The sequence below is a fragment of the Condylura cristata genome, unplaced genomic scaffold (assembly GCF_000260355.1).
Source record: "Condylura cristata isolate star-nosed mole 26May11 unplaced genomic scaffold, ConCri1.0 scaffold00003, whole genome shotgun sequence".
Classification (NCBI taxonomy): domain Eukaryota; kingdom Metazoa; phylum Chordata; class Mammalia; order Eulipotyphla; family Talpidae; genus Condylura; species Condylura cristata.
Genome location: NW_004567104.1, coordinates 19,520,704 through 19,543,467, shown reverse-complemented (window position 1 = coordinate 19,543,467; position 22,764 = coordinate 19,520,704). Strand labels below are relative to the sequence as shown.

Genomic DNA, 22,764 nt, shown 5'->3' with positions numbered 1-22,764 from the left:
TGTAGTAGCAGAATAATGTCAAATTTTTAAGCAAGCTTACAACTTTTACGCTCGCACTCTTCTCTAGACACATAAATTCCTTCCTCACAGACTGAGCCACATCCCATTTATAACCAGGGAAATGTTCCCAGCTTCAATCATTGTTACTTTCTATCTGAATAATGAGGAGCTAGTCTTCATTGTTAAGCTTTGAAACCTCAACTTTGTGTTTTTACTCTACCATGTGAGGGATAAAGAGGAGGAAGAGTCCTCAGAACATCTGATGTTGGCCTCCAGGAAAGCAGGGGAGCAGGTAGGGCCCCCCCTGGACCTCACCCAAAACCTGTGAATAAAGAGAATCTAAGTGCGTTTGCATGCTGATTGGCTCCTTCTCTGAGGAGGGCTCCTGTTTCCTGAGAAAAGGCCACTTTGATCAACTGTAGATCAGTCCTCAGAATTGAGAATTTGCTTTCAGTCTAACAAACTGCTTTTGGTTTAACAAACACCTTAGCACATCAGTGTTTAGAATCAATTTTATACCACAGAAAGTTTTTCTCAGCAACTACTGAATTATGAAGACCACATTCTGGAATTCATTAGCCAGCATTATAAACAAAACAGAACAGAAGAATTACTATTAGTGGCAGAAATGGGGTAGGTAATATAAATAAAAAATAAATAGTATAAAGCATTAATCTTCCCCATAGTCTCTGGGATCTGATTCATCGTTTCACTTCCTACCCCTCTTCCACTCCCAGCCTACAACACAGCTGAACACAGTTCCTGGTTTGTAATAATAATCACTTATAAATGTATTTTTATTGAATGAAAATCTACATTCATGTTTACCCTTATCATAGGAAATAGTTCTCAACAGAAAAGTTAAATTCTTTTGAACCTGATGGAGTTCCCTTTGCCCCATTATGTGGGTCTTCTGTTTCCATAGTGAGGAGCAGACATGGAAAAAGCCTTTCAGTTGTTAATTATTAAATATTTACATCCCTTAAGAGCCCTACTCCACCAACCTGGCCCGTTTCCTACAATCCAGGAGACCACCTTATAATTCTGGCAACTGAAGGGTTAACTCCTGGACTTCAGTTGACCTTACTGGTTCACTGTTATCTTCATGGTACCTGACATCAGCACTGATTGGTCAATGCCTTTTCTCTACAGGTAGGATATACTTGGAATTGTCAATGCTGTGGACTGGGCAGGTTTCATTTTGGGGGATGGGCAACTTTCTCCTTTCCAAGTATCATAGCTCCTCAAACTTTCCCTCTGTGCTTATGGCAGATTCAGATGACCCTACTGGAATTGACTGTGTGTTCTAGTCCTCAAACAGCAAAGAGGTCATGATTTTTCCCTTATATATTTTTAACCATATGAAGGGGATACACAGTATGTAATACCTCTCACTAAAATTGATTCTCTCTCTCTCTCATACATTTTCCTTGCCTTGTAAAGCTTTTGGGGTCTCTCCTCCAAATGTCTCCTTCTGCCTTAGCAATATGTCTCTTTTTCTTTGGCCCTTCCCCATTCCTGCCCAACTCTGCATATCTTGTGCGTGCTCTCTCTCTCTCTCTCTCTGTCTCTCTCTGTCTCTCTCTCTCTCTCTCACACATACACACACACACACAGTACAATAATAACCAATGCCAGGATCTTGGTGGAATGCTGAAAGCAAACAAGAATCTGAGGAAAGTCAAGATCCTTTTTAGTGGGAAGGAGGAGAATGCAAAGGCTTGGAATACTTACTAATGAATGCTCTTCTTCTCCCCCAACATATTTAATTTGTCTGTATTTATCTGCAACCTTACTCCTTTATACTGTTATTAATTCATTCTGCCTACAAATAGTTAATGAGTATTGATGAGATAAGAAGAAATAAGAACTGATACCTGAGAGTGGAAAAGAAAGGATATGTCCAGTTTTCAGGTAGAAACACCAGCCAAATGGTCAACTTGGGGTATTAGCTGACATGGACAGGATCATAGGGAGTGTCCAAAGAATTTGGAGGAACTGGATCAGAGAAGTTAAAGGTATCTTGTAAAAGATCTGGGGAGAAGTTTAGGGCTGGATGTGGACAATGGAATTCTTCAAGAGTGTGCATAGTGTATTAGGATGGGAGACAAAGAGCAAATGCATGAGGTTGAGAGGGTGCCTGACTTCTATCTGAACAGAGTGGAGAACATTATCTCCTCCCACTGGGAATGAGTTCTATCGTGTGTGAAGGCTGGAGGTGGCTGGGCCTGGAGGAAGAAATTCAGGGTTCATGTGCATAGAGGTGATCCTTTTGCATCTATGGGGCTATTGTCAGGGTACACCAAACCACCAGCTTATGTGACCCAGGAGCCAAAGCAGAACTCCCAGGGACAGAATCCTAGGCAGGCTCTGACGGTGACTTGCATTATGGGTAACACTAGGGCATTGAGAGACAGCTTGTGCTGTGCAAGCACAGAACTAGAGCTGTTGCATTTGAAGTTGATAACTTGATACCCTTCCCAACTGCAAAACCTTCAGTCCCCATGTAAAAAGAGAAGATTAGGGTTACTCTGGAAGTACTAATCTTTCTATGTCTCACTGAAATTGCTGCCCATTTCTGCCAAATGAAAAGGTTTCCATTTTGGAGGCAGATAGAAAGAGACACGGATAGTTACTGTTGAGACCAGATGGCCAACCAGCAATTTTTTTTCATAATCACCCAGCAAATTTGACATCATCATCACATTGCAGTTTCTAACACTTAACATTCAATATTTGTGATTTTCTTGTTTCTGGTCACTGTTGTGATTAGAACCAACATTTGTTAAATAATTTAACTTTTAGTTTGTAACAACCACCCGAGCTACAAACAGTTGTAGCTTTTGGAAAGGGGTCGTGGATGGGCTGGGGACAAAAGACTGACTTTTTCCAGATATATCTTTTGGTATATTTGGAATTTGTATCATGTATATGTATATTACCTGTTAAAACTAGTTAATATTATTAAGCTGCTACTTGTCTTCTTTAGTATTTATTTATTTATTTTTTAAAAGGATTTATTTATTTATGCATACAAGAATTGGGATACAGTCCATAGGTTGGGGTGGGGGCTAAGAGGATTCACCAGAGACAGTGGGAAACATAACAAACAAATTTCCTGAAATACACTGTTGAGGGGAGTAACAGGGAGGACAAGAGAGGTCTGCCACTCCATGTGGGTCACCTTCCTAGCTGGGATCGAACTGGTGCAGTGGCTGCATCCAGTTTCATAGTGCTGTGCTTTAACCCCTTGCATCACCAGGGACGGCCCTAGTATTTAATTTTTTAGGTGAAAAAAAATACTGATCTATTTGCCTCACTTCAGACCTACCAAGAATTTTTTTTGTTAATGCCTCATAGAGAGCCTCTCTTTTTGTTTCTCTAGGATGAGCTGAAATTGCTTGAAAAGCAAGGGGCCACATTGCTGTCTTGCATTGAAGAACCAGTGACCAGATTTCCCACCAGAAAACTCAATCCCAATGAACTTGAGAATGTAACTACCATGGAAAGGTGAGTGCGAGGTGAACTGCCTTTTCAGGAAAAATTGTGTATTACAGAATGTTCTGAAACAACCAGAATAGATTGGGACAGGCTATTGTTGGCTCTTGGTAGGGTCAAGAAATAATACTACTTGAGACAACAAAGGCAAAAAATTAAAATCCTTCTGGCATGCATCTACCTATGAGAGTGTCATTTCCTCTTCTTAGGACTTGCTGTCACTTAAGGTTTCAAGGGAGATTATAGGGCTAAGTGAGCTTCATTTCTAAGTAACAGTTCAGTTAGTTGCTGTGCTTTACACACCTGCCATTTGAGGTAGAAAGAAAAGGTGTGAAGGGACGGTTAGTTGGGGCTAGTTTTAAAGCTTAGCAGCTGTATGGGAAGGGGAGTTTCTGCCTCACATTGAGGGTGTCCTGACTGAACAATAGCAAATGTGGAAAGCATCTGAAGCATGGGAAAATCCTAAGCAACAGTCTTTCATAAGTTCACTGCAGTGAGCACCACTGATAGCAGGTGTTTCCTACATATGCTATTTCCTGTGGTAACTTTGCACTTCCAATGCTAACTATAATGTCACATTCTCATTCTTTCTTGACAGGTTATTGGTTCAGTTGAATGAAACGGATAAGGCCCTTGGTCAGTTTTGGTCTGAGCATCACCGGAAGCTTAACCAATGCCTACAGCTACAGCACTTTGAGCACAACTTTTGTGAGGTGTTATTTTCCTGTTTAATGGAACTTTTTTTTTAATAACTTAGTGACTTCTGATTTCTCTTTCCCTTTGAACTCTAGGTACTGACTCCCTCCCTCACCTGCCCACCCCAGTCCCACCCTCTCCTTGCTTCCCCACAGAATGCCAACCTTTCACTTTTTAGGGAAGTGATAATCTAGATTTCCATTTTCTTGACATATTTTGGCATAGATGACATTTCAGTTTTATCTTCCTTTTGATTGATAATCTATTCTGTGTAGTTTTAATATGCTATCTACATTTCATCTCAGCAACTACCACCCCCTCCCAACTTAATCTAAAATTTAATGAACTTAAAAATATACATGGATAGATATACACAAGTCCTGAGTCCTTTTCGGATATTTTAGTTGTTTTCTTTTTAAAGAGGTATCATACATGTACACCTCCAGACAGGTGCTCATTGGCTTACTTCTGGACTGTTCTAATGTGTCTTGTAGGTTAAGCTGGCCCTGGACAGTTTGTTGGCAGAGCAAGCAGAGTTCACGGACATTGGAGACTGTTTGATGCATGTGGAACAACTTCTTAAGGAGCACAAAACTCTGGAAAAAAAAGGCCAGGTTAGTATTTTGCCATTTATATGGACTAGGAAGGAAGTTGCTGTGGACAGTGACAAATTGTGTGCACACATTATTGTTGGGAGGTTCCTAAAGGACACAGGAATGCCCAAATTCTGCCCTTCAGCCACCTGCTTTTACTGAAGGTCCCCAAGGAGATAGGCACATTAAAAACTATGGTGAGTTACGCCAGCAGTACAAGTTGTGTTAGGGTTCCTGGAAGCAAATGGTTGAAGCGGGAGGCTCAGGTGGGGTGAGAGCTCAGGTTGACCCTGCTGGCTCATGGGGGTCAGAGTGTGAGTGGGGCAACAGCTGGGGAGAGAGCCACAGAGAGCCATTGCTCAGGTCAAGTGTTTCACCTGTCAGCTGGGAAGTTCACCCTTGTGGCCAGATGTGTGGCGTGCCTCTGGTGAATCCTCTCACTGCCCCTGCACCTCTGGCCTGTACGCATAAATAATAAATAAATCCTTTAAAAAAATTATGAAGTTGCATTTTGCCCTTCTTTAATTAGCTTCTCTATATTTTTGTCTCTTGGGGATCAAGTCTTCCAGTGGTTCCTTTCTGAACTAGAAGCATGTTTCCCAGATGGTGATCTGTAGGACTAGAGATTTGCCTTTCAAAGTGTAATCCAGCGGCACAGATGTCAGAGTACTTCTTAGAAATAGACTCTCAAGGCCCTCCTCAGAATCAAAATCTGCATTTCAATAAGCTCTGTTGATGATTGACAAACATGTTATCATGAGACACAGCCCCACCCACCGCATCCCCGATACACACACCCCAAAAGATAGTAATACATTGCAATCCAGTTACACTCACTGAGCTGGAACACACAGAACAATAAGCATTAGCTAAACAATTTTGTGCTAAAGAAATGAGTCATCAGAAACATTTATCAATCAATGATGAATTTCATGTGTATGCCTCAAATTCTTCAAGACAAATCCACTTTTGTCATTTTAGCTTTTCTCAAGAGAACTCCTGTATCTTTACTTACACACAATTATATATTTCTAAAGAATGTGTCATCACATCAAATCTTCTTTCATTTGAAAAATATGATTGTAGCATATATCTGTGTGCGTGCTGACCAGTAGAGAAGTGTCCATTCACCACCAGCTGTTCCTTGCCCTTGGCTCCATGGATATGGTAGGGAACCAGTGACACTCTGCTTTGATGGGGTTTACATTCTTCTGGGGGGGAGAGCTAGCTAAGTAAACATAAGTATTAAGTAAGTATATCAGATAATGATAAGCAGCCAGTTATCATAATTGGGGCCTTTTAAGCAGATCTTTGGGAAGGTTTCTAAGAGGTATTGTTTCTTCACGTGATAAGGGCTAGTTACCTTTCCATTCATGCTCCCAAGGGTTAGAGGAACGAGGACTCTGTGCGTGGTTTGTCCTTCACTCACACTCAGGGCAGTTACTCTTTCAGCCTAGTCACACACGAATTTCCAGATTGTGCGGACTTTCTAATTCCAGCAGTCATATTCCCATGAGTAAGCTTGAAACCAGCTCACTAAGCAGACTCTGGCTGCCTGCTAATCAAGCCTGTTCACTTATCTTGTTATGGTTTAAGAGTTTAGAAATCTTTTGAATGTTTTTTTCTGCACCTGAGAAACAATGGTTTCAGGCATTCTTTTTTTTTTTTTTTAAAGATTTATTTATTTATTCATACAGAACTGGGGTATAGGCCAGATGCTCAGGGACGGTGAGAGGCTTCACCAGAGACAGAGTGGGGAGCAGAACAGGCAGATTGACGAAGTACACTGCTGAGGGGAGCAGCGGGCGGGTCAGGAGAGGTCTGGCTCGCCATGTGGTCTCCTCCTGGGCAGGCGGCAGGCGGGAATCGAACTCATGCGGAAGTGGCTTCAGATTCTCAGTGCTGTGCTTTAACCCGCTGCGCCACCAGGGAGGGCCGGCATTCTTTTTTTTTAAAAAAAAGAAAACTTTGTTCTAGGTTTTGAGGCTTCCTGGGGCCTCTGTTGATGAGTACGAGGGCTCAGTCAGGAGAGGGAAGAAAAGACCAATAAGATATCAGCCCTGACCTCTCCCTCCAACTCTGGGGTCAGCACTAGTGCTACCATGTACAGGAAGGCAGGGACCCAGGTCATGAACTCCTAGTGAGGTAATAGAGCTGGGGAGGCACGGGCTTTTTTTTTACTGTCAAAACTCAAATGATTGATTTTAATTCTTCTTTGTTGAAGTCATCGTTGTTTATGACACTGCATATGATCTAGGGGAATAGTTTCACAGCTTTTCAGCTGTATGTCACTACATCAAACCCACCACCACAGCACCTGATTTTTTTTTAAAGATTTATTTATTTATGCTTACAGAACTGGGGTACAGGCCAGAGGTGCATGGGTGGTGAGAGGATTTACAAGAGACAGAGTGGGGAATAGAAAGACTGATTGACAAGTACACTGCTGAGGGGAGCAGCGGGCAGGTCAAGAGAGGTCTGCTGTGCCATGTGGTCACCTCAAGAGCAGAAATCAAACTCATGCTGAAGTGGCTTTAGCTTCTTAGTGCTGTGCTTTAACCCGCTGCGCCACCAGGGAGGGCGCGACTTTTTATTTTAATGGAATCTTCAGTCACACACAGAGCTAGATGAACCCATCCATCTGTTGTTCAGCTTGGCACCCACAAACCTGCTGCTTTTCCTGTTTCATCTTTCCGACTGTTGTTTGTGGGTTTACTTAGGGCTCACTGATAGAACATTATCATTCTTTCTCACCATTTTCTTCCATAGCTCTCAACCTTTACCTTTAATAAAAGTAGAGTCCTTGAGTGGGGAGGGAGGTAGGCTAAAGATTTCTGAATTACATGTTGTAACTTTACCATCCAGCCTTCTGGAATTTATAGCATTTAAGATGCTAGACAGGCTTGTGATCAGAACACCAGATTTCAGCTGTTTTTTTTCTAACTTTCCAGGCATGTTATCTGTTTACCTTGAGTACAAGTTGTGTAGATTAAAATACAAACTGTGATTTGGAGACCTTCCAGTCTTGGAGTTCTTTGTAGGCACCTGCTGGATTAATAGTCATGGTTATATAGCCTCATTCACAAAATTCACAGTGGGATGTCCACACAGGCTGGACAGTGACAAGACACAGGCTTTAGAGTCAGATAGAACTGGATTAAAATCTTGACTCTAATAACTATCCACTGTGTGACTGTAGTAAAGTTCTTTGGCCTTTCTGAACACATCCTCTTATTTTTGAGATAAGGACAGCTCCTACTTCAGAGTCCTGTAAAGCCGCAATAGTTAGAAGTGTAGTAGGGACTTAGTGAGCACCTGAAAACACGGTAGGTGATCAGAACTCAAAAGCTGCTGTTATTATCCATTCATGTCAGTAGGGTGATCTTTCAGCCAACCAGCGGTGGCTTCTGTTATATTTATGGATCTTTCTCCAAGACCATTGTGACATTATTCACATCTTTTCTCAAACATCTCAAATGTTTGAAGAACAGCTCTGAAGGAAGAGCTACCGCATGCCATGTGAGAGCATTTGGAACTCTTCTGTGGTGAAGTTCCCTCTCCTGGAAAACTTGTACTGTTCTTAATAAATTAGACATCTGGGTTTAAAAAATATATCAACATAGACTTTCTTGCCAGATTTCATGTTTCTATATTTGATTAAAATCAGATAAGTTTGACCAACCAAAAGATGGCACCAACCAAGAGTTCTCTAAGCTTATGCAGAAACCGTTAGTTCATTTTTCTCTATGGAAAAAAAAAAGAGAGAGAGAGAGAAAGAGATTTTGAAGCCAGATCAAGAATTTGAAGCCTGGCTCTTTTTTCTTACTTGGACCACCTTGGGCCATTGCAGCTCTTACTTTTTTGTAAAAGTATTTGTATCTTTTGTAAAAAATATAGTCAAGGGTTTATGTTAAGGAGTAAAAGAAACAATCAAGGTAAGTCTCAGAACAGCACCGGTTTGTAGAAAGCTCACAGTGAATGTTCGTTGCTGTGAACATCTTAGAAGGAGTGAGATAAATTCCGTGCTCCAGAGTGTTTCCTAGGTTGAATTTGCAGTAGCTGAGCATCTCTGGTAAATGTATGTCATTTATTCCTCATTCTTTGTGTAAGTATTTGTTGGTCTCCTACCATGCCTAGCACTGGTCTAAGTTTTGAGGACATAGCAACAAAATAGTAAAAAATCTGGGCTGTCTTTGGTGGCACATTGGGTTAAAGCACAGCACTATGAAACTAGTCACAGCTGCTTCAGCACGAATTCAGTCCCTGGCCAGGGAGCTGACCCACATGGCACAGGAGACTTCTCCTGACCCACCCGCTGCTCCCCTCAGCAATGTGTTTCAGTCCATCTGCCTGTTCTGCTCCCCACTCTGTCTCTAGTGAATCCTCTCTCCGCCCCTATACCTCTGGCCTGTAACTCAGTTCTGTTATGCATAAATAAATAAGTCTTAAAAAAAAAAAAAACAGCGTCTTAAAAAAATAGTAAAAAATCTGAGCTCAAAGTATTAGCACCCTAATCTCCTTTCAGGAATGGTGACCACAGCTGGGCCTTCTGTGCCTTTGCTATGCAGAACCAGAGCACCAGGCATTTATCCCTGAGTTCTTTTAAGTAGTCAGTGCTCCATGTGTCACTTTGTGTGCATAGAATTACCGCTTTTTGTTTTGTGCAACAATATTTATTCTGAAGTACCATGTGCCATTTATCATCTTAAGTTGAATATGAGTTAGTGCGTGCAATATGGTATATGGCATAGCACAGATGATAGGTAAGTCTCCCCATACAGTGAAGTATTAGGAAAGTCATGGATTATTGCAGAGCATGCAGACATTGAAATAAAATGGTTAATGCAGAGAGCGGTTCCTGGAGAAAATCAACTCTGAAGGGTAACTAGGAGTTAGTTCCAGAGGAGTGGGGATGCATGGGGAATGGGCGGTGGAAGGAAAGGGCAAGAGAAGGATGGGGCTTTCTAGGCAGGGAGAGCAAGTAGAGAAGGCAGGAGAATGGAAGTTGCCTAACAAATTGGAAAATAACAAATAGGTCGTTAGTTCAATTATAGCAGAAGATGGGGTGAGGGACGTGGAGAAGGAGGAGTCACAGATATCAGGGAGATAAAGAAAGACCTTTTGTGCTTTGCTCAAGTTTTTGAATTGCCTCCTGAAGAACATAAGGGCCATGGAAAGATTTGAGACTTGGGAATGAGGAATTATTGACAAGATATTGCAGTGGGATTGCTGCTTTATCAGCAGAGTGGGGCATGCTTTAGAGGAGAGGCTGAAGAAAGCAGAGACTTGCTGTTCTAGTCAGAGAGGAGGAAGGCCTGAACACACAGTGACAAAGAGGTTGTAGAAAAAGGCTTAGACTCCAAAAGGTAATAAGAAACATATGAACTCTGTAGGGCTTGGCGAGTGACTGGTTGTGGAGGGGGAGAGGGTCTTGAGTTATTGAAGCCATAAATCATTGTAAGTGAAGAGAGGAGCAAGCTGTCATTACTTGGAATCATTGTGACTCCTTATTTACTGTAAAAAATTAAATCAGGTAAAATATTGGTGCTGACCCCACATGGTCAGCAAGGGTGTGGGTGGGCTCCCTGCTCCTGGACATCTACGGGAACAGCACAGTCCTGTGATGACCCACAGATCAGAGTTGTTTCACATAAATCCAGCCATAGTCACTGCACATCCAGGTCATTGGCTTATTCATTCATTCATTTTACTGATCAAATATTTATGCAATAGTTACTAAGTACAGTCATGGAGCTTTTGTATTGGTGGAAGTGGGTGGAGGAGGAAGGAATCACACATTACAGTAAATAAAGAAGATACTTCTAGATGATACCGTGCTGGGAAATCAATGAAAACTAAGTGAGAGAGCAAGCCTGAGTGGGTGTGTTTCAGGGAGTGGCGGTGGGATTTGTGAGCTGGAGCCTGAGATGAGCTCCTCAGGTAGGGTGAGTTTGCCAGCCTTGCTGAAGGGGTATCTTTTCCTTGGGTAACTGCTATAGCCCCCTAACTGGCCTCCCAGTTTTCCCTCTTCTCAGCCATTCTTGCTACCGCAGCTGGAGCGATTCTTCTAAAAATATAATTGCGATCCTGCAGAGCTTCCCACGTCACAATGAATAAATGTCAAGTGTTCCCAACAGCAGCAGGACTTTGCCCAACTCGATTCCCCTCTCTCCTCTCTGACTGCGTCCCCTACTCTTGCTTGTCTCTCTCCTTTACCCACAGTGGCCTTCTGCTAAACCGAACACATCAATTATGCCCCTAACTCTGGAACAAGTAGTGTGAGGCGTGGCTTTGGTTTCAAGGATTCTCAAGGCCACACCAAGAACTAAAGATCTGCAAAGATAACTCACAGGACTTGGCATATATAAACTTATGGTTTTGATTTATTGTCATGAAGGAGAACAAGCAAAGAAAACATCTGTGTGGGGTGTTTGCACCAAAGGAAATCAGGTGCAAACTTCTGAGGCCCTCTCCCAGTGGAGACCCATAGGATGCCCATAGTCTCTGCCCCAGCAATGGCTTGTGACAACACTATAAAATGTTGTCTACCAGAGAAATTCACTAGGGGCTCAGGGCCCAGAGTTTTTATTGGGGGCTGCTCATGGAATACAGGGATACATATATCCTTTCAAATTAGTGGGGTTATTTATTTATTTATTATTCTTTGGATAAATACCCAGAAGTGAACTAGCTGGACCATATGGCATTCTTATTTTCACATTTTGTGGAATCTCCAGACTGTTTTCCACCGTGGTTGTACCACTTTGCATTCCCACCAACACCAAATGAAATGTATCAGTGTTCCCTTGTCTCCAAATCCTTGCCAACATTTGTGTTTCCTGACTTTTTGGTATAACCGGTCACATAGGTGTGAGTCGATGACTCATGAGTATTTTGATTTGTATCTTCCTAATAGTAAGAGCTGCTGACCAACTTTTCTTGTCTGTTGCCCATTTCCATGTCTTTGGAGAAGTGTCAACTTAGATCACCCAAGTCCTCGCTAAGGACTGCAGTCTCAGATTTGCTATATTATCTCTTCTGCACAGGTTGGACAGCACCTTCTTGGCGAAATCTTTCCTCTTATATTTAAAATAGCAGCTCTTCCACCCACACTTCCAGTACTCCTTTCTGTGTTTTACTTTTCTCCATATCATTCATCACTAAGCTAATACAGAATCTATATATTTAATTGTTTATTGCCTGTGTCTCCCATTGAAATGTAAGTTTCATGTGGGCAGGGATTTTTGTCTGCCTTGTTTACCATCAACCCCAGCACGTAATGCAATATTTGGCACATGTTAGCACCTCAATAATATGTAATGAATCCATTAAAAACATGACACTTGTGATTAGGACAAAGCAAGCCATGCAGAGAGAGGTAGGAGATGCAGTATCTGAATAACAAGGTCAGAGCAGTTAGAGATCTTGTGGGTTGAAGGAAGCAATTTAGATAACTACGTTTCTTAAGTCACATGACCCCTCCCCCCACAACCACTGCCTATAGAATTTTCCAAATCAGATCTTTATCAGATTCCTAACTTCAGTTCACTCTACTCTCTTCACTGCCATTTGTCTGGCCCTTTCCCTTTTTTTGTTTAGCTAAGAGGGATTTAGAGTCTCCTGTTCTGTGCAATGTAACATTTCATGCTCTCCTAGCTTAGAACTTATCATTGTTGTAATCATCTAATTATTTGTATAATTTATTTCCTGTCTGAGTTCTTTATTAGGCTGAAAACTCCTAGCTTGTTAACACTGTATCTTCAATGCCTGCCCTAAAACTCAACAGATATTTGAGTGAATGACTTGGTATCCTACCGAGTGCAAATGACTTTGAACTAGAATAGATTTCCAGGGAACCTTGAATGGCCATCGAACACAGACTTTCTGTTTAAGACCTAAATCAACAGTTCCACAATTCCACCCCCAGGCTTGAAATACAGTGTCAGACTAATATCAGCCTCTGTATGACCTGGCTTTTGATGCTTGGCTCTGCATGTTTGTTTTGTAGGAGACCTTGGAAAAGGCCCAGCTCCTGGCACTCATTGGGGACCAGCTCATTCAAAGCCACCACTATGCAGCAGACTCCATCAGACCCAGGTGTGTGGAGCTTAGGCACCTTTGTGATGACTTCATCAATGAAAACAAGAAAAAAGATGACATTTTCGCAAAGTCCTTGGAGTTACATAGACAGCTAGACAAGGTGAGCAAAACCAAGCATGACCACAATGTCTGTAAGATTTTCTATAAAACAGTTTTCCTGCCCCACAGTTTTTGGGAGGATAAGTGCTTCATGCGATCAGTTTTCACAAGGCTTTAATCATAGAGGTATTGACATTAAAATTGCTCTAACAATCTTACCACATCCTACTAGAATGAACTAAAGACCATTTCACTCAGTGGACCTGGATTTAAAGAATGTGATGCCTGACCTTCTAGCACATTTCTTGTTATCCCTTCAGGTATCCAAAGAACAAAATTCTATTTGCAAAGTGTTGCCTCATATAAAACATCAGACTGTGAAGCCTTTGGGTTTTTATGGCGGGCTGTTCATGAAATACAGGGGCACATCATGACCATTTCCTGGACATTGACTGTGTTCCTGCCAGGAGCATAATATGTCATCTATTTAATCCTTAAGACAACCTGTGAGGAATGTCTTAATGGGCTCATTTTATGGAGGCAAAGATTGATATTCCACTTGGGTAAGTCAGTGATTCTCAACATTGACTTCATGAGACTCCCCTGCAGGGCTTGCTGATGTACCCTGCCTCTGAGGCAAGATCCAGGAGGCCTGGAGCGATGCCCACAAATCAGGATTTTAGTTAAGTACACAGATCACGCTAGTGCAGATGGCACAAACTGTAACACTGAGAAGCCCTCAGGGTGAACAGAGGATGCCAGCCTTGAAGTCAGGACTGCTAACTTCCAAACTTCCCCTTGGGCTAGACAGCAATGCCAGTCTCCTGTGCCCTTCAGTGGTGACCTCGGGCAAGTGTCCTGTCCGCAGAGATAGTGACTTCTGGAGCCTTCCCTGTCAGCTGTTCCCAGACAGCGCATAGCTCTAGGCTATGAGTCAGCACGTTCCCTTCCCATCGATATATCTCTCTCTCTCTCACAGGGCCCAGGGCACCCATCCAAGCTGTTTTACATCATCCCACTGCCAACAGGATTTTAATGTCAATGAGACACAGCTGTTTCAGAAGCCAGTGATTCAGAAGGGCTTGTTGCACAGCTTGCTCTGTGTGCCGGGCCCTCTGCAGGATCAGCTGCTGTTTCCCTTATTCTATTTCTGCTCCAGAAATTAAAGCCTGTGCTCGTGTGTGTGTGGGTGTATGTGTGCACAAGCATACATGTGTGCCTAAGTGACTGCTGTGACTAGGTTTGCTTTCTGCAAACCTAGGCAAGATGATTAAAGAGGAAATTTTCAAAGTATCATTTCATTATTTTGGAAGTCTAAAAATACAGGAAGGAAGAGGGAAAAGTCACTCGTAGACACCTACTAGCCCACTTCCCTTCTCACCCACATGCCAAGCTATCAGTTTTTAAATGTCCTTGTTTTTTGTAATTCTAAAAGGAAGATATGTTCGATATACATCATTTAAGGAAAAAATGAAGACCAAATCTAAGTGCCTATTAATTTTCCTAAGTATCGCCACTTTGGAGTGTTCCCTTCTGATCTTGTTTCTCTGTAGTTATTTTACATAGCTCTTCAGATCACATGAGTCCACACTGGAAACTTCTTTTCATGGAGATTTTCAGGCAGTAGAAGGGCCCCTGTCTTTCTGTTCAAGTCTTTAAAAACACTGATTTGTTGGAATCATCACCTATCTGATTTCATTCCAGCATTCTGCAAAGTTAGAGTATTACTGGTCTGAGTTACCAAATTTTACATTCTTGGAAGTTTCCCTAGGAAAGAAAAATGCCAATAAATGCAAATGTGGACAGAGGAAAGTGGTGTTTTTGTTAAAATGGAACATTCTCTCCCCTAGAAAGGCATATAGGCGGCCAGACCTCATGCCTCATCAACCACTGTGTGCTCATGACCAATTAGGGTAGAAGACAAATAACTAGAAATAAACTTCAAAAGCCACTGGTTATATTTTTTAATGATTAAGCCAAACTTAGCAATACTTAACTCTCTTCTCCTGAAGATGTAATGATTTTTGTGGCTGGAGAAGGGAAGAATATTTATGTGACTGGGTAACATCCCTGGGAATTGGACAGATATGAAATTATTTGGACTCAACCACCGTAATTACAGCAGTCACACCTCTAAACTTCATGCTGTTCCCCAACAGCTCCCATGGTTTCAGATTCCTTGTCGATCCCATAGAAACGCAGACCTTCTGAGGAATGTGGTCAAGCTAACTGCCAAGGGCACTGTGTTTCTTTCCTAAAGGTCAGCCAGTGGTGTGAAGCAGGAATATACCTCTTGGCTTTCCAAGCCATAGATAAGTGCCAGTCACGAGAGGGAGTTGACACTGCCTTGAATGACATCGAGACGTTCCTGGGCACAGCAAAGGATTACCAGCTACCCAACCCCAGGGACTTCTACAACCAGTTTGAGCTGATACTCACCGTTGAAGTAAAGGTAATGTCTCTGGGATATTTTAATTCTGTGGTTGGGAGCAATTGTGGGAAGACTTTGCTTATTGCCTAAAAATATCCAGGTAGAATGTAGTGAAGTTAACCAGTTTCTGTGACCTCTCAGATTCCTGGTCTGTGTTTCTGGTTTGACTTGAACATCACCATCTGCCATTCATTTCTCTACAAACACTATGAGCATTTCTGATGTATCATACACTGTGCTGTGTTTCTGAGGACACAACAATGAGCAGAAATAGACGTGCATCCATCCCTTATGGAACTTATAATTAAAATAGACCCAAAAAATCCCTAAAACTTATCTCTTCTTTAGGTTTGGAATAAAATTCTAAGTTAAATGATTTAAATAATCTGCTGTGTTGGAGAGTTTTGTCCACTGAGAACTTATGACATTGTCAGACTGATGTTCTACACCTATAGACACCCTCTCAGATAGATGTACGTGCCAAATTTAATATAGACACTTGTATTTTCTCACCTAGAAGCAGTGAAATGTTCAGTACGATAAGCATACCTAGCAACAAGATTTGGGTTTCTAATATCATTTGCCAGGAAGAGAGACCTGGGTTTCTTGGAGAAGTGACTAATTCTAAAACTGGGGTGGGAAATGCATGTATGATATTATATATCTTATAGTGCCAGGAAGCCTAGAGTCAAAACAGCAAACCATAATGGGGGGACTCAGGAAATAACTGAAAGAGCTCCCCATGGCCAATACTGGAACAATTTGAACAATAAAATTCATAAAGTGTGTTGGATTACCAACCAAAATATAAAATAGATATCCATGAATCCATGCTGATTAAAATTTATGATGAACTAAATAAATAATGGTGAGAGGAAACTAATCTTCCATGGAGAATAATTCTAAATTCTAAATTGTTCACACAGAAAAATTCTAAATTGTTCCTTGAGGAGATGGAGGAAAACCCCCTTTCCTTGAATATGATTTTGCAATGTGACTTCTTTCCAAAGAGTGCAGTATGTGACTGTATAGTAGAGAACCCTAACAAATACTACCTCAACAGGTGATCATGGTCAACAGTCACTTGGAAAGAATGTACCCTTGAAAGAAAAGATGAAAATGGCATTTTATTTCTGTTGTCTTCCTCTTAAAAATCTATAACTCCAGGCTAATTATAAGAAAAACATCAGATAAATTCCACATGAGCACTCTGTAAAATACTTGACCTATAGTCCTTTAAAGAAATCAAGGTCATCAAAATCCAGGTAAAACTAAGAAACCATCACAACCAAGAGGAACCTATGAAGTCATGGTAGTAAAATGGAATGTGGTGCCCTAGATAGAACCTTAGGGAAAAAAGACACATTCAGTAAAAACTAGGAAAATGTGAATAGAATAGGGAATTTATAATTTATTTTAATAATAAAAAAGAACGAACCGATACTACTAGGTTGTCAGAAAAGAAATGGCGTATTTTTTCTGTTTTCAGTGCGAAAATGTGTCATGACTTTTCCGAAACCCAATAACACATTAGCTATAACAAATGTACCATTCTAATATAAGATGTTAATAGTAGGGGAAACTGGCTATAGTATATATGGGAAGCCTGCACTATTTTGTAACTTTTCTGTAAATCTAAAACTATTCTAAAGAATAACATGTAATTTCTAAAAAGCTGCTATTATTTCTAAATAACATTTAAGCCTAGTGATTAGCAAAAATAAGCCATTAATAGACTCTTTTTTTTTTTAAAGATTTATTTATTTATTCATACAGAACTGGGGTACAAGCCAGAGATGCGGAGGGTGAGAGGATTCACCAGGGGCAGAGTGGGGAGCAGAACAGGCAGATTGATGAAGTACACTGCTGAGGGGAGCAGCGGGTGGGTCAGGAGAGGTCTGCCACGCCATGTGGGTCACCTCCAGGGCAGGCGGGAATCGAACTCATGTGGAAGTGGCTTTAGCTTCTTAGTGCAGTGCTTTAACCCACTGCGCCACCAGGGAGAGCCCTAATAGACTCTTATTCTTAAGAACTATCTCTGTTTGAGGTTTCCTAATACACTGTCATTGTGTTACTCTCTTATTGCTACTATTTAGATTTCTTTTCCCTACCCAGACTAGAAAATGAACAATCTCAATAGCAAATTACAAAATTCAATTCCTCAAACATTCATTGGGCTCCAATCCGGGCTTTATTCTGGGAAGATAATCATGGAAAACAGTCCCTCAAGTCCTGGGCTGCCAGGTTAGTGTGACAAGCATGTGCCCACTAAGTGCTCTTTCACCAAGAGCATGCAGTATGCAAGAGACAGGATCTGAGGGCCATCTGGCTTCGACATCTGTCACCCCATTGCTTGCCAGGGTCGATCAGGCTGATATAGCTGACTGGGAATGTGTCCTCTTCCTTCCTCACTGCTCCGTGTCAGTCCCTCCCACAGCTTCACACTAGATCAAAGAGGATGGCCTTCCCAGAATAGAATGACCCATTCTTTGGTCATGGATAAAAGAGTAGCTGCCGTGCCCTTTTAGAGCCTCCAAACAAGTTCACTAGAGACAGTAAGGCACACAGGGGAAGTAGTCTTAAGCTCGGCCTGGGCCCCAAAGGTGTGCACAGGAGAAGGCACCTAAATTCATTTGGGAAAATTGAGTAACACTTTCTTTTTTTATTATTAAAGATTTTTATTTATGCATACAAAAATGGGGTATAAGCTAGAGGTGCAGGGACAGTAAGAGGATTCACCAAAGACAGAGTGGGCAGATCAACGAAGTACATTGCTGAGGGGAGCAGCAGGCAGGTCAGGAGATGTCTGCCGCGCCATGTGGGTCACCTCCCGGTGGAGATCGAACTCGCACTGAAGAGGCTGTGGCTTGCTTGTATTGCTGCGTCCTTACTCATTTCGCTACAGGGGAGGGCCCCGGGTAGCACTTTCAAAGGAGACAAAATAGAGGGTGGGAACATGGAAGAAATAGAAGGTCCAAAGGCAGACAGCTGGCAACAGAAGAGCACTTAGGGCAATTGTGGCAACTAGATGTTGGGGTGTTAGAGGGTGGGTCCTGGCGGGAGGTAAATCTCTGAGAAATTAGGACCAAGTGCTTAGGATGAAGAGCTCGGTGCTCCAGAATAAGCTATCTGGCCTTTCCTCTTTCATTGTGGGAATAAAGAGGGGAGTTATATGACCAGATTGATATTTTAGAAACATAATTCAGAGTGTGACATAGAGAATGGATTTGCAGGTAGAGAGCAGAAAGGGGAGGATATGATTGTTAATCTTGCACAAATGTGCCCCTCACCTCAGCTTATGAGTTTGGGGTCTCTTCTGACTGCCTCACTTTCCCAGGACTTATGCTAGGATTATAAGGGAGAGAGGCAAAGAGACCCAGGCGATATGAGCCAGGCCCAGCCCTGGTGGTAAGGCCCCGGCCTGCAGACACCACATGCTACCAGTTGGAGAGTTATTTGGCCAATCAGATGCCTTGATCTATGTGCAGCCAGTAGCACCCATGTTATTGTCCTCGCCCTGAATGTGGTGGCTTTCAGTAGGTGGCCTCATCACCATGTCATCAAAAATGCCAGTTTTTGATGGAGTTTCTTGAGGCCAGAGGAACATTCTCTGAGACATTTGAAACCAAAGCAAAGCCTGAGCTCAATCAGGATGAGAGTCAACAAACTTCAGTCTATTTGGGCCAGTAAAGTTTTATCAGAACCCAGCCACACTCTTGCATATATCAATTTTCTGTCATTGCTTTTATGCAGCAATTGAAACAGATAGTCTGAAAAGCCTAAATTACTTATTATTTGTCCTTTTACAGAAAAGTTTGCTGAGCCTGATGTAGACCAACACTGTCCAGTAGGACCACAATGCCAGTCCCTAGTGTCACTGAGGATTCACTAGTAGCCATATTTTAAAAAGTGAAAAGCAACAATGAAGTTAATTGTAATGTTTTATTCAGACTGTGCTCAAAATGCCAGTTCTACATATAATCAATATCAAAAATTCTTAACAAAATATTTTATATTCTTTTTAAATATGATATCTTCAAAATTCGGCATGTTTTCTACACTCATAGCACAACCCAATTTGGACTAGCCACGTGCCAGGCTCAGTAGCCACATGTGACTGGAGGTTGATTCTGCACTCAGAGCCCCAGAGGGAGACCAACCCCAGATCCTCTGTGACCTCCACAGAGGTCAGCCTTGACAGGGCCCTCCAGCTGTAGGGCAACATATGCTCCATAGCTGACATTCCAGCCCTGCTTCAGGGCTTCTTCGCTCTTTCCCTCAGAAGATGTCCCAGCATAAAAAAGACAAATTTACTTTCCCAGTTGCAGAATGTGGCAGCCTCCCGGATGTGTGCTGAGCCTGCACTTTGGACCTAAGCATCCTAACAATATCCTGCATAGCTTACGGTAGTTCAGCTCTTCTAAATTTGGGTTCCTTCTTTGGTCCATCCCAATCATCTAGGAGACAGATGTCAGTGTCAACATGGCAAAGAAAAGGCTGCCCTCTCCCTCTGACCAACCAGAGCCAGAAGACGTCTTGCTGGTAGCAAGGCCACTAGGTGCTCTTCCCAGTTCAGACGTTGTGTTCATCAAAGGCTTCCTGGTCTCCTTTCCTGACCCTCTGCCACAGGGCTTACATCAGTTAAGGGAACTTTATGCACTTTATCTTTTTCCTGGTGATATTTCTGTTTATTTCTTCCTTGTTTATGTACAGAGAAGAGGTCACACAGGATGAAAATTGTGTACATCCCTTTTTTACAGGTGCTTGTGGTTCCTTTGATCCTATCTCAGAATTCAGTCAATTCTTTTCCTTTGAACATTTAAATTATTTTCTCCATGAGAGCCTTTATTCAGGGCACATTTTTTCTTGTGATGTCCTCCTGTTTTGTAAATTGTCTGAGTGCCCTTCATTCATGGTCTGTGGCACTGTTTTCTATCATCAGTGCACATGGCCTGACAGCCGCTCTCCACAAAACATGTGTTTTCAGATCACTGCTCAGCTTGGGAGTGTTCCAGCAGAGACAGCAGTAAAAAGGATAAAATCACTGCACTCAAAGCTCTCCTAGACTTTTGGAGATCCTTAGAAGCACAGTCCTGGTGCAAGGGAGATATGCAGTAACTTGCATAGGGCTGTCCAGAAGAGGGTCACCTGAGGGCAGTGGGTTTGGGGAGAAGAGAGGAAGATGGGAGAAAGAGAAGCTTTATCTCCTCATGCTCAGTGCAGACTGGTCTGCTTGCGATTTGCTTTTATTCCTGCAGGCCAAAGCTCAGAAAGTCCTGCAGAAGCTGGGTGATGTCCAGGAAATAGTTCATAAGAGGCAAATGAGTTTGATGAAACTTGCAGCCAGACAGACTCGCCCTGTGCAACCTGTGGCACCCCATCCTGAGTCCTCCCCAAAATGGGTGTCACCGAAAACCAGCCAGCCCGCCACCTTGGGTAGGTAATTTGGGGAAGGAAACTTTGTGCCTTTATGTCTTGTCGGGTCCCGTGAGGATTGAGATTGTGGTTATTCAGCGCACATAATAGTCATTGTTTTGACAGATGTACTTTAAAACAAACCACAGTTGTGGAATCGTATAGTTATGAAAGTTAAAAAGTTATGTAAAATTATAGTTATATATGAGCTTTATATATTCAGTGCCTGGATGCAAGGAAAAACTGAGTCTAAGTAGAGGAATATCATAAATGCACAAATAATATTAGCATGAAATTTACTCCATTAAGGACTTTTAGAAAGCCTGTAAGATTCAATAAGCAATGAAGTAGTAAAGTGGGCTCTTTGATATTCTTTGGTACTTGCACCAAGCAGCTCTTCATTACTATAGTTCATTAGGTAGGGTAAGTCTTCCAGCATTGCTCTTTTTTCAAGATTGTTTTTAGCTATTTTAGTTTCTTTTTGTTTTCATATACAGCTTTAATTTCACTGGAACTATGATTGAGATTACACTGGGTATATAAATTAATTTGGGGAGAACTGTTATCCTACCAATATTGAATAATCCTATTCATAAACATGACTCTCCATTTATTTAGATCTTCTTTAACTTCACTTGGCAATGTAGGAGTTTTGAGTGTAAGGTGTTTGGTATTTTGTGGTATTTTACCCTTTAGTAAATATAAAATGATTTATGACTGTCAATGAGAATACTTTTCTCTATAGAAATATACACATGTCATCAGTGCATAGAGACACTTCTACTTCTGTTTTTAATCTTGATTTTTTTTTTTTTTGGTTATTATTCCCTGCCTTATTATAGTGACTGGAACCTCCAGTACAATGTTCAATGGAAATGGTAAAAGCAGATGTTTTAATCTTTTATTAAGGGAAAGAGTTTATTCCTCACTTTGAAGTATGATGTTAGCGGAAAGTTTTTCACAGATAACTGTTAATTAAATTAAGAAAGTTACTTTCTATGACTAGTTTGATGAGAATTTTCATCATGAATGATTGTTAAATTTTTAGATGCTCTTTTTGTTACATAAATTGAAATAATCATGATTTCCGCTCTTACTTGTTAATATGGAAAATTGCAATGATTTATTTTCAAATGTTAAAACAATTTAAATTCTAGGAATATAAACTTGTCTTGGACTTGATGTGTGCAATTTGTTGCCTTTATATATCTTGAAACTTATTAAGCAGTAATGTTCCTTATTGTTATGTCTTCCAGATATACCGGCTTTTATAATTATGAAATTTATCTCCCTTGCTCCTTACATTTCCTAAACCCTTGTTTTGAAGTCTATTTTGTCTGATATTAATATAGCTGTTCCAGCTTAGAGATGCTTGGTGTGTTTTTTTTTTTATGTCTTTTTTCCATTTTTCTATATCTGCCTTTATTTTTAAAGTATACTTCTATAGATAGCATATAGTTGAATCTTGCCTTTTTAAATCATCTGTTAACCTCTGCCTTCTATTTGGAGTATTTAGTCCACTTATATACAATGTAATTGTTGACATAATGGATTTAGAACTACTGTTTTGGTTTTTGCTGTCAATTTGTTTCATATATTTATTTCTCTATTCAGTTTTAATTTCACTATTTTTAAGCATACTCTTTACATTGTTTTTCCCAATGTTCTCCATAGTGATTGTCATATGCCTCCTTAATTTATTACAGTATGCATTGAGTTAATATTGTAGTACATTAGGTGAAATATAGAGAATTTATAACATACAGTTGCAAGATAGGTGGTTGTATATATGCACCTCCCATCCATCCTCTGTTATTATAAATAGTACATCTATATATATTAAAGCCCCCTCAGTTTTTTTATAACTTTTGCTTTAAGCAATCATATATCTTTTTTTTGCATTTTTTTATTACAAAGTTTATTTTTACATCATTTTGCACATTTTTTTTTCCATCTCAATTGTAACCCCCGCGGGTTTCCCATCACCAAATC

At 41.2% G+C, this 22,764-nt stretch overlaps 1 protein-coding gene across 4 annotated transcripts in view; it reads left to right on the top strand.

Annotated features, from left to right (window-relative positions):
• MCF2L2 (MCF.2 cell line derived transforming sequence-like 2) overlaps positions 1-22,764 on the top strand; it is a 119,882-nt gene that overhangs the window by 2,743 nt on the left and 94,375 nt on the right. For all 4 annotated transcript variants that reach the window (XM_012733560.1, XM_012733581.1, XM_012733572.1 and 1 more), the window contains exons 2-7: positions 3,386-3,510; positions 4,097-4,211; positions 4,689-4,808; positions 12,796-12,987; positions 15,187-15,378; positions 20,616-20,793. In XM_012733560.1, the coding sequence (XP_012589014.1) occupies positions 3,386-3,510; positions 4,097-4,211; positions 4,689-4,808; positions 12,796-12,987; positions 15,187-15,378; positions 20,616-20,793 (922 nt within the window). The remainder of the gene's footprint in view (positions 1-3,385; positions 3,511-4,096; positions 4,212-4,688; positions 4,809-12,795; positions 12,988-15,186; positions 15,379-20,615; positions 20,794-22,764) is intronic.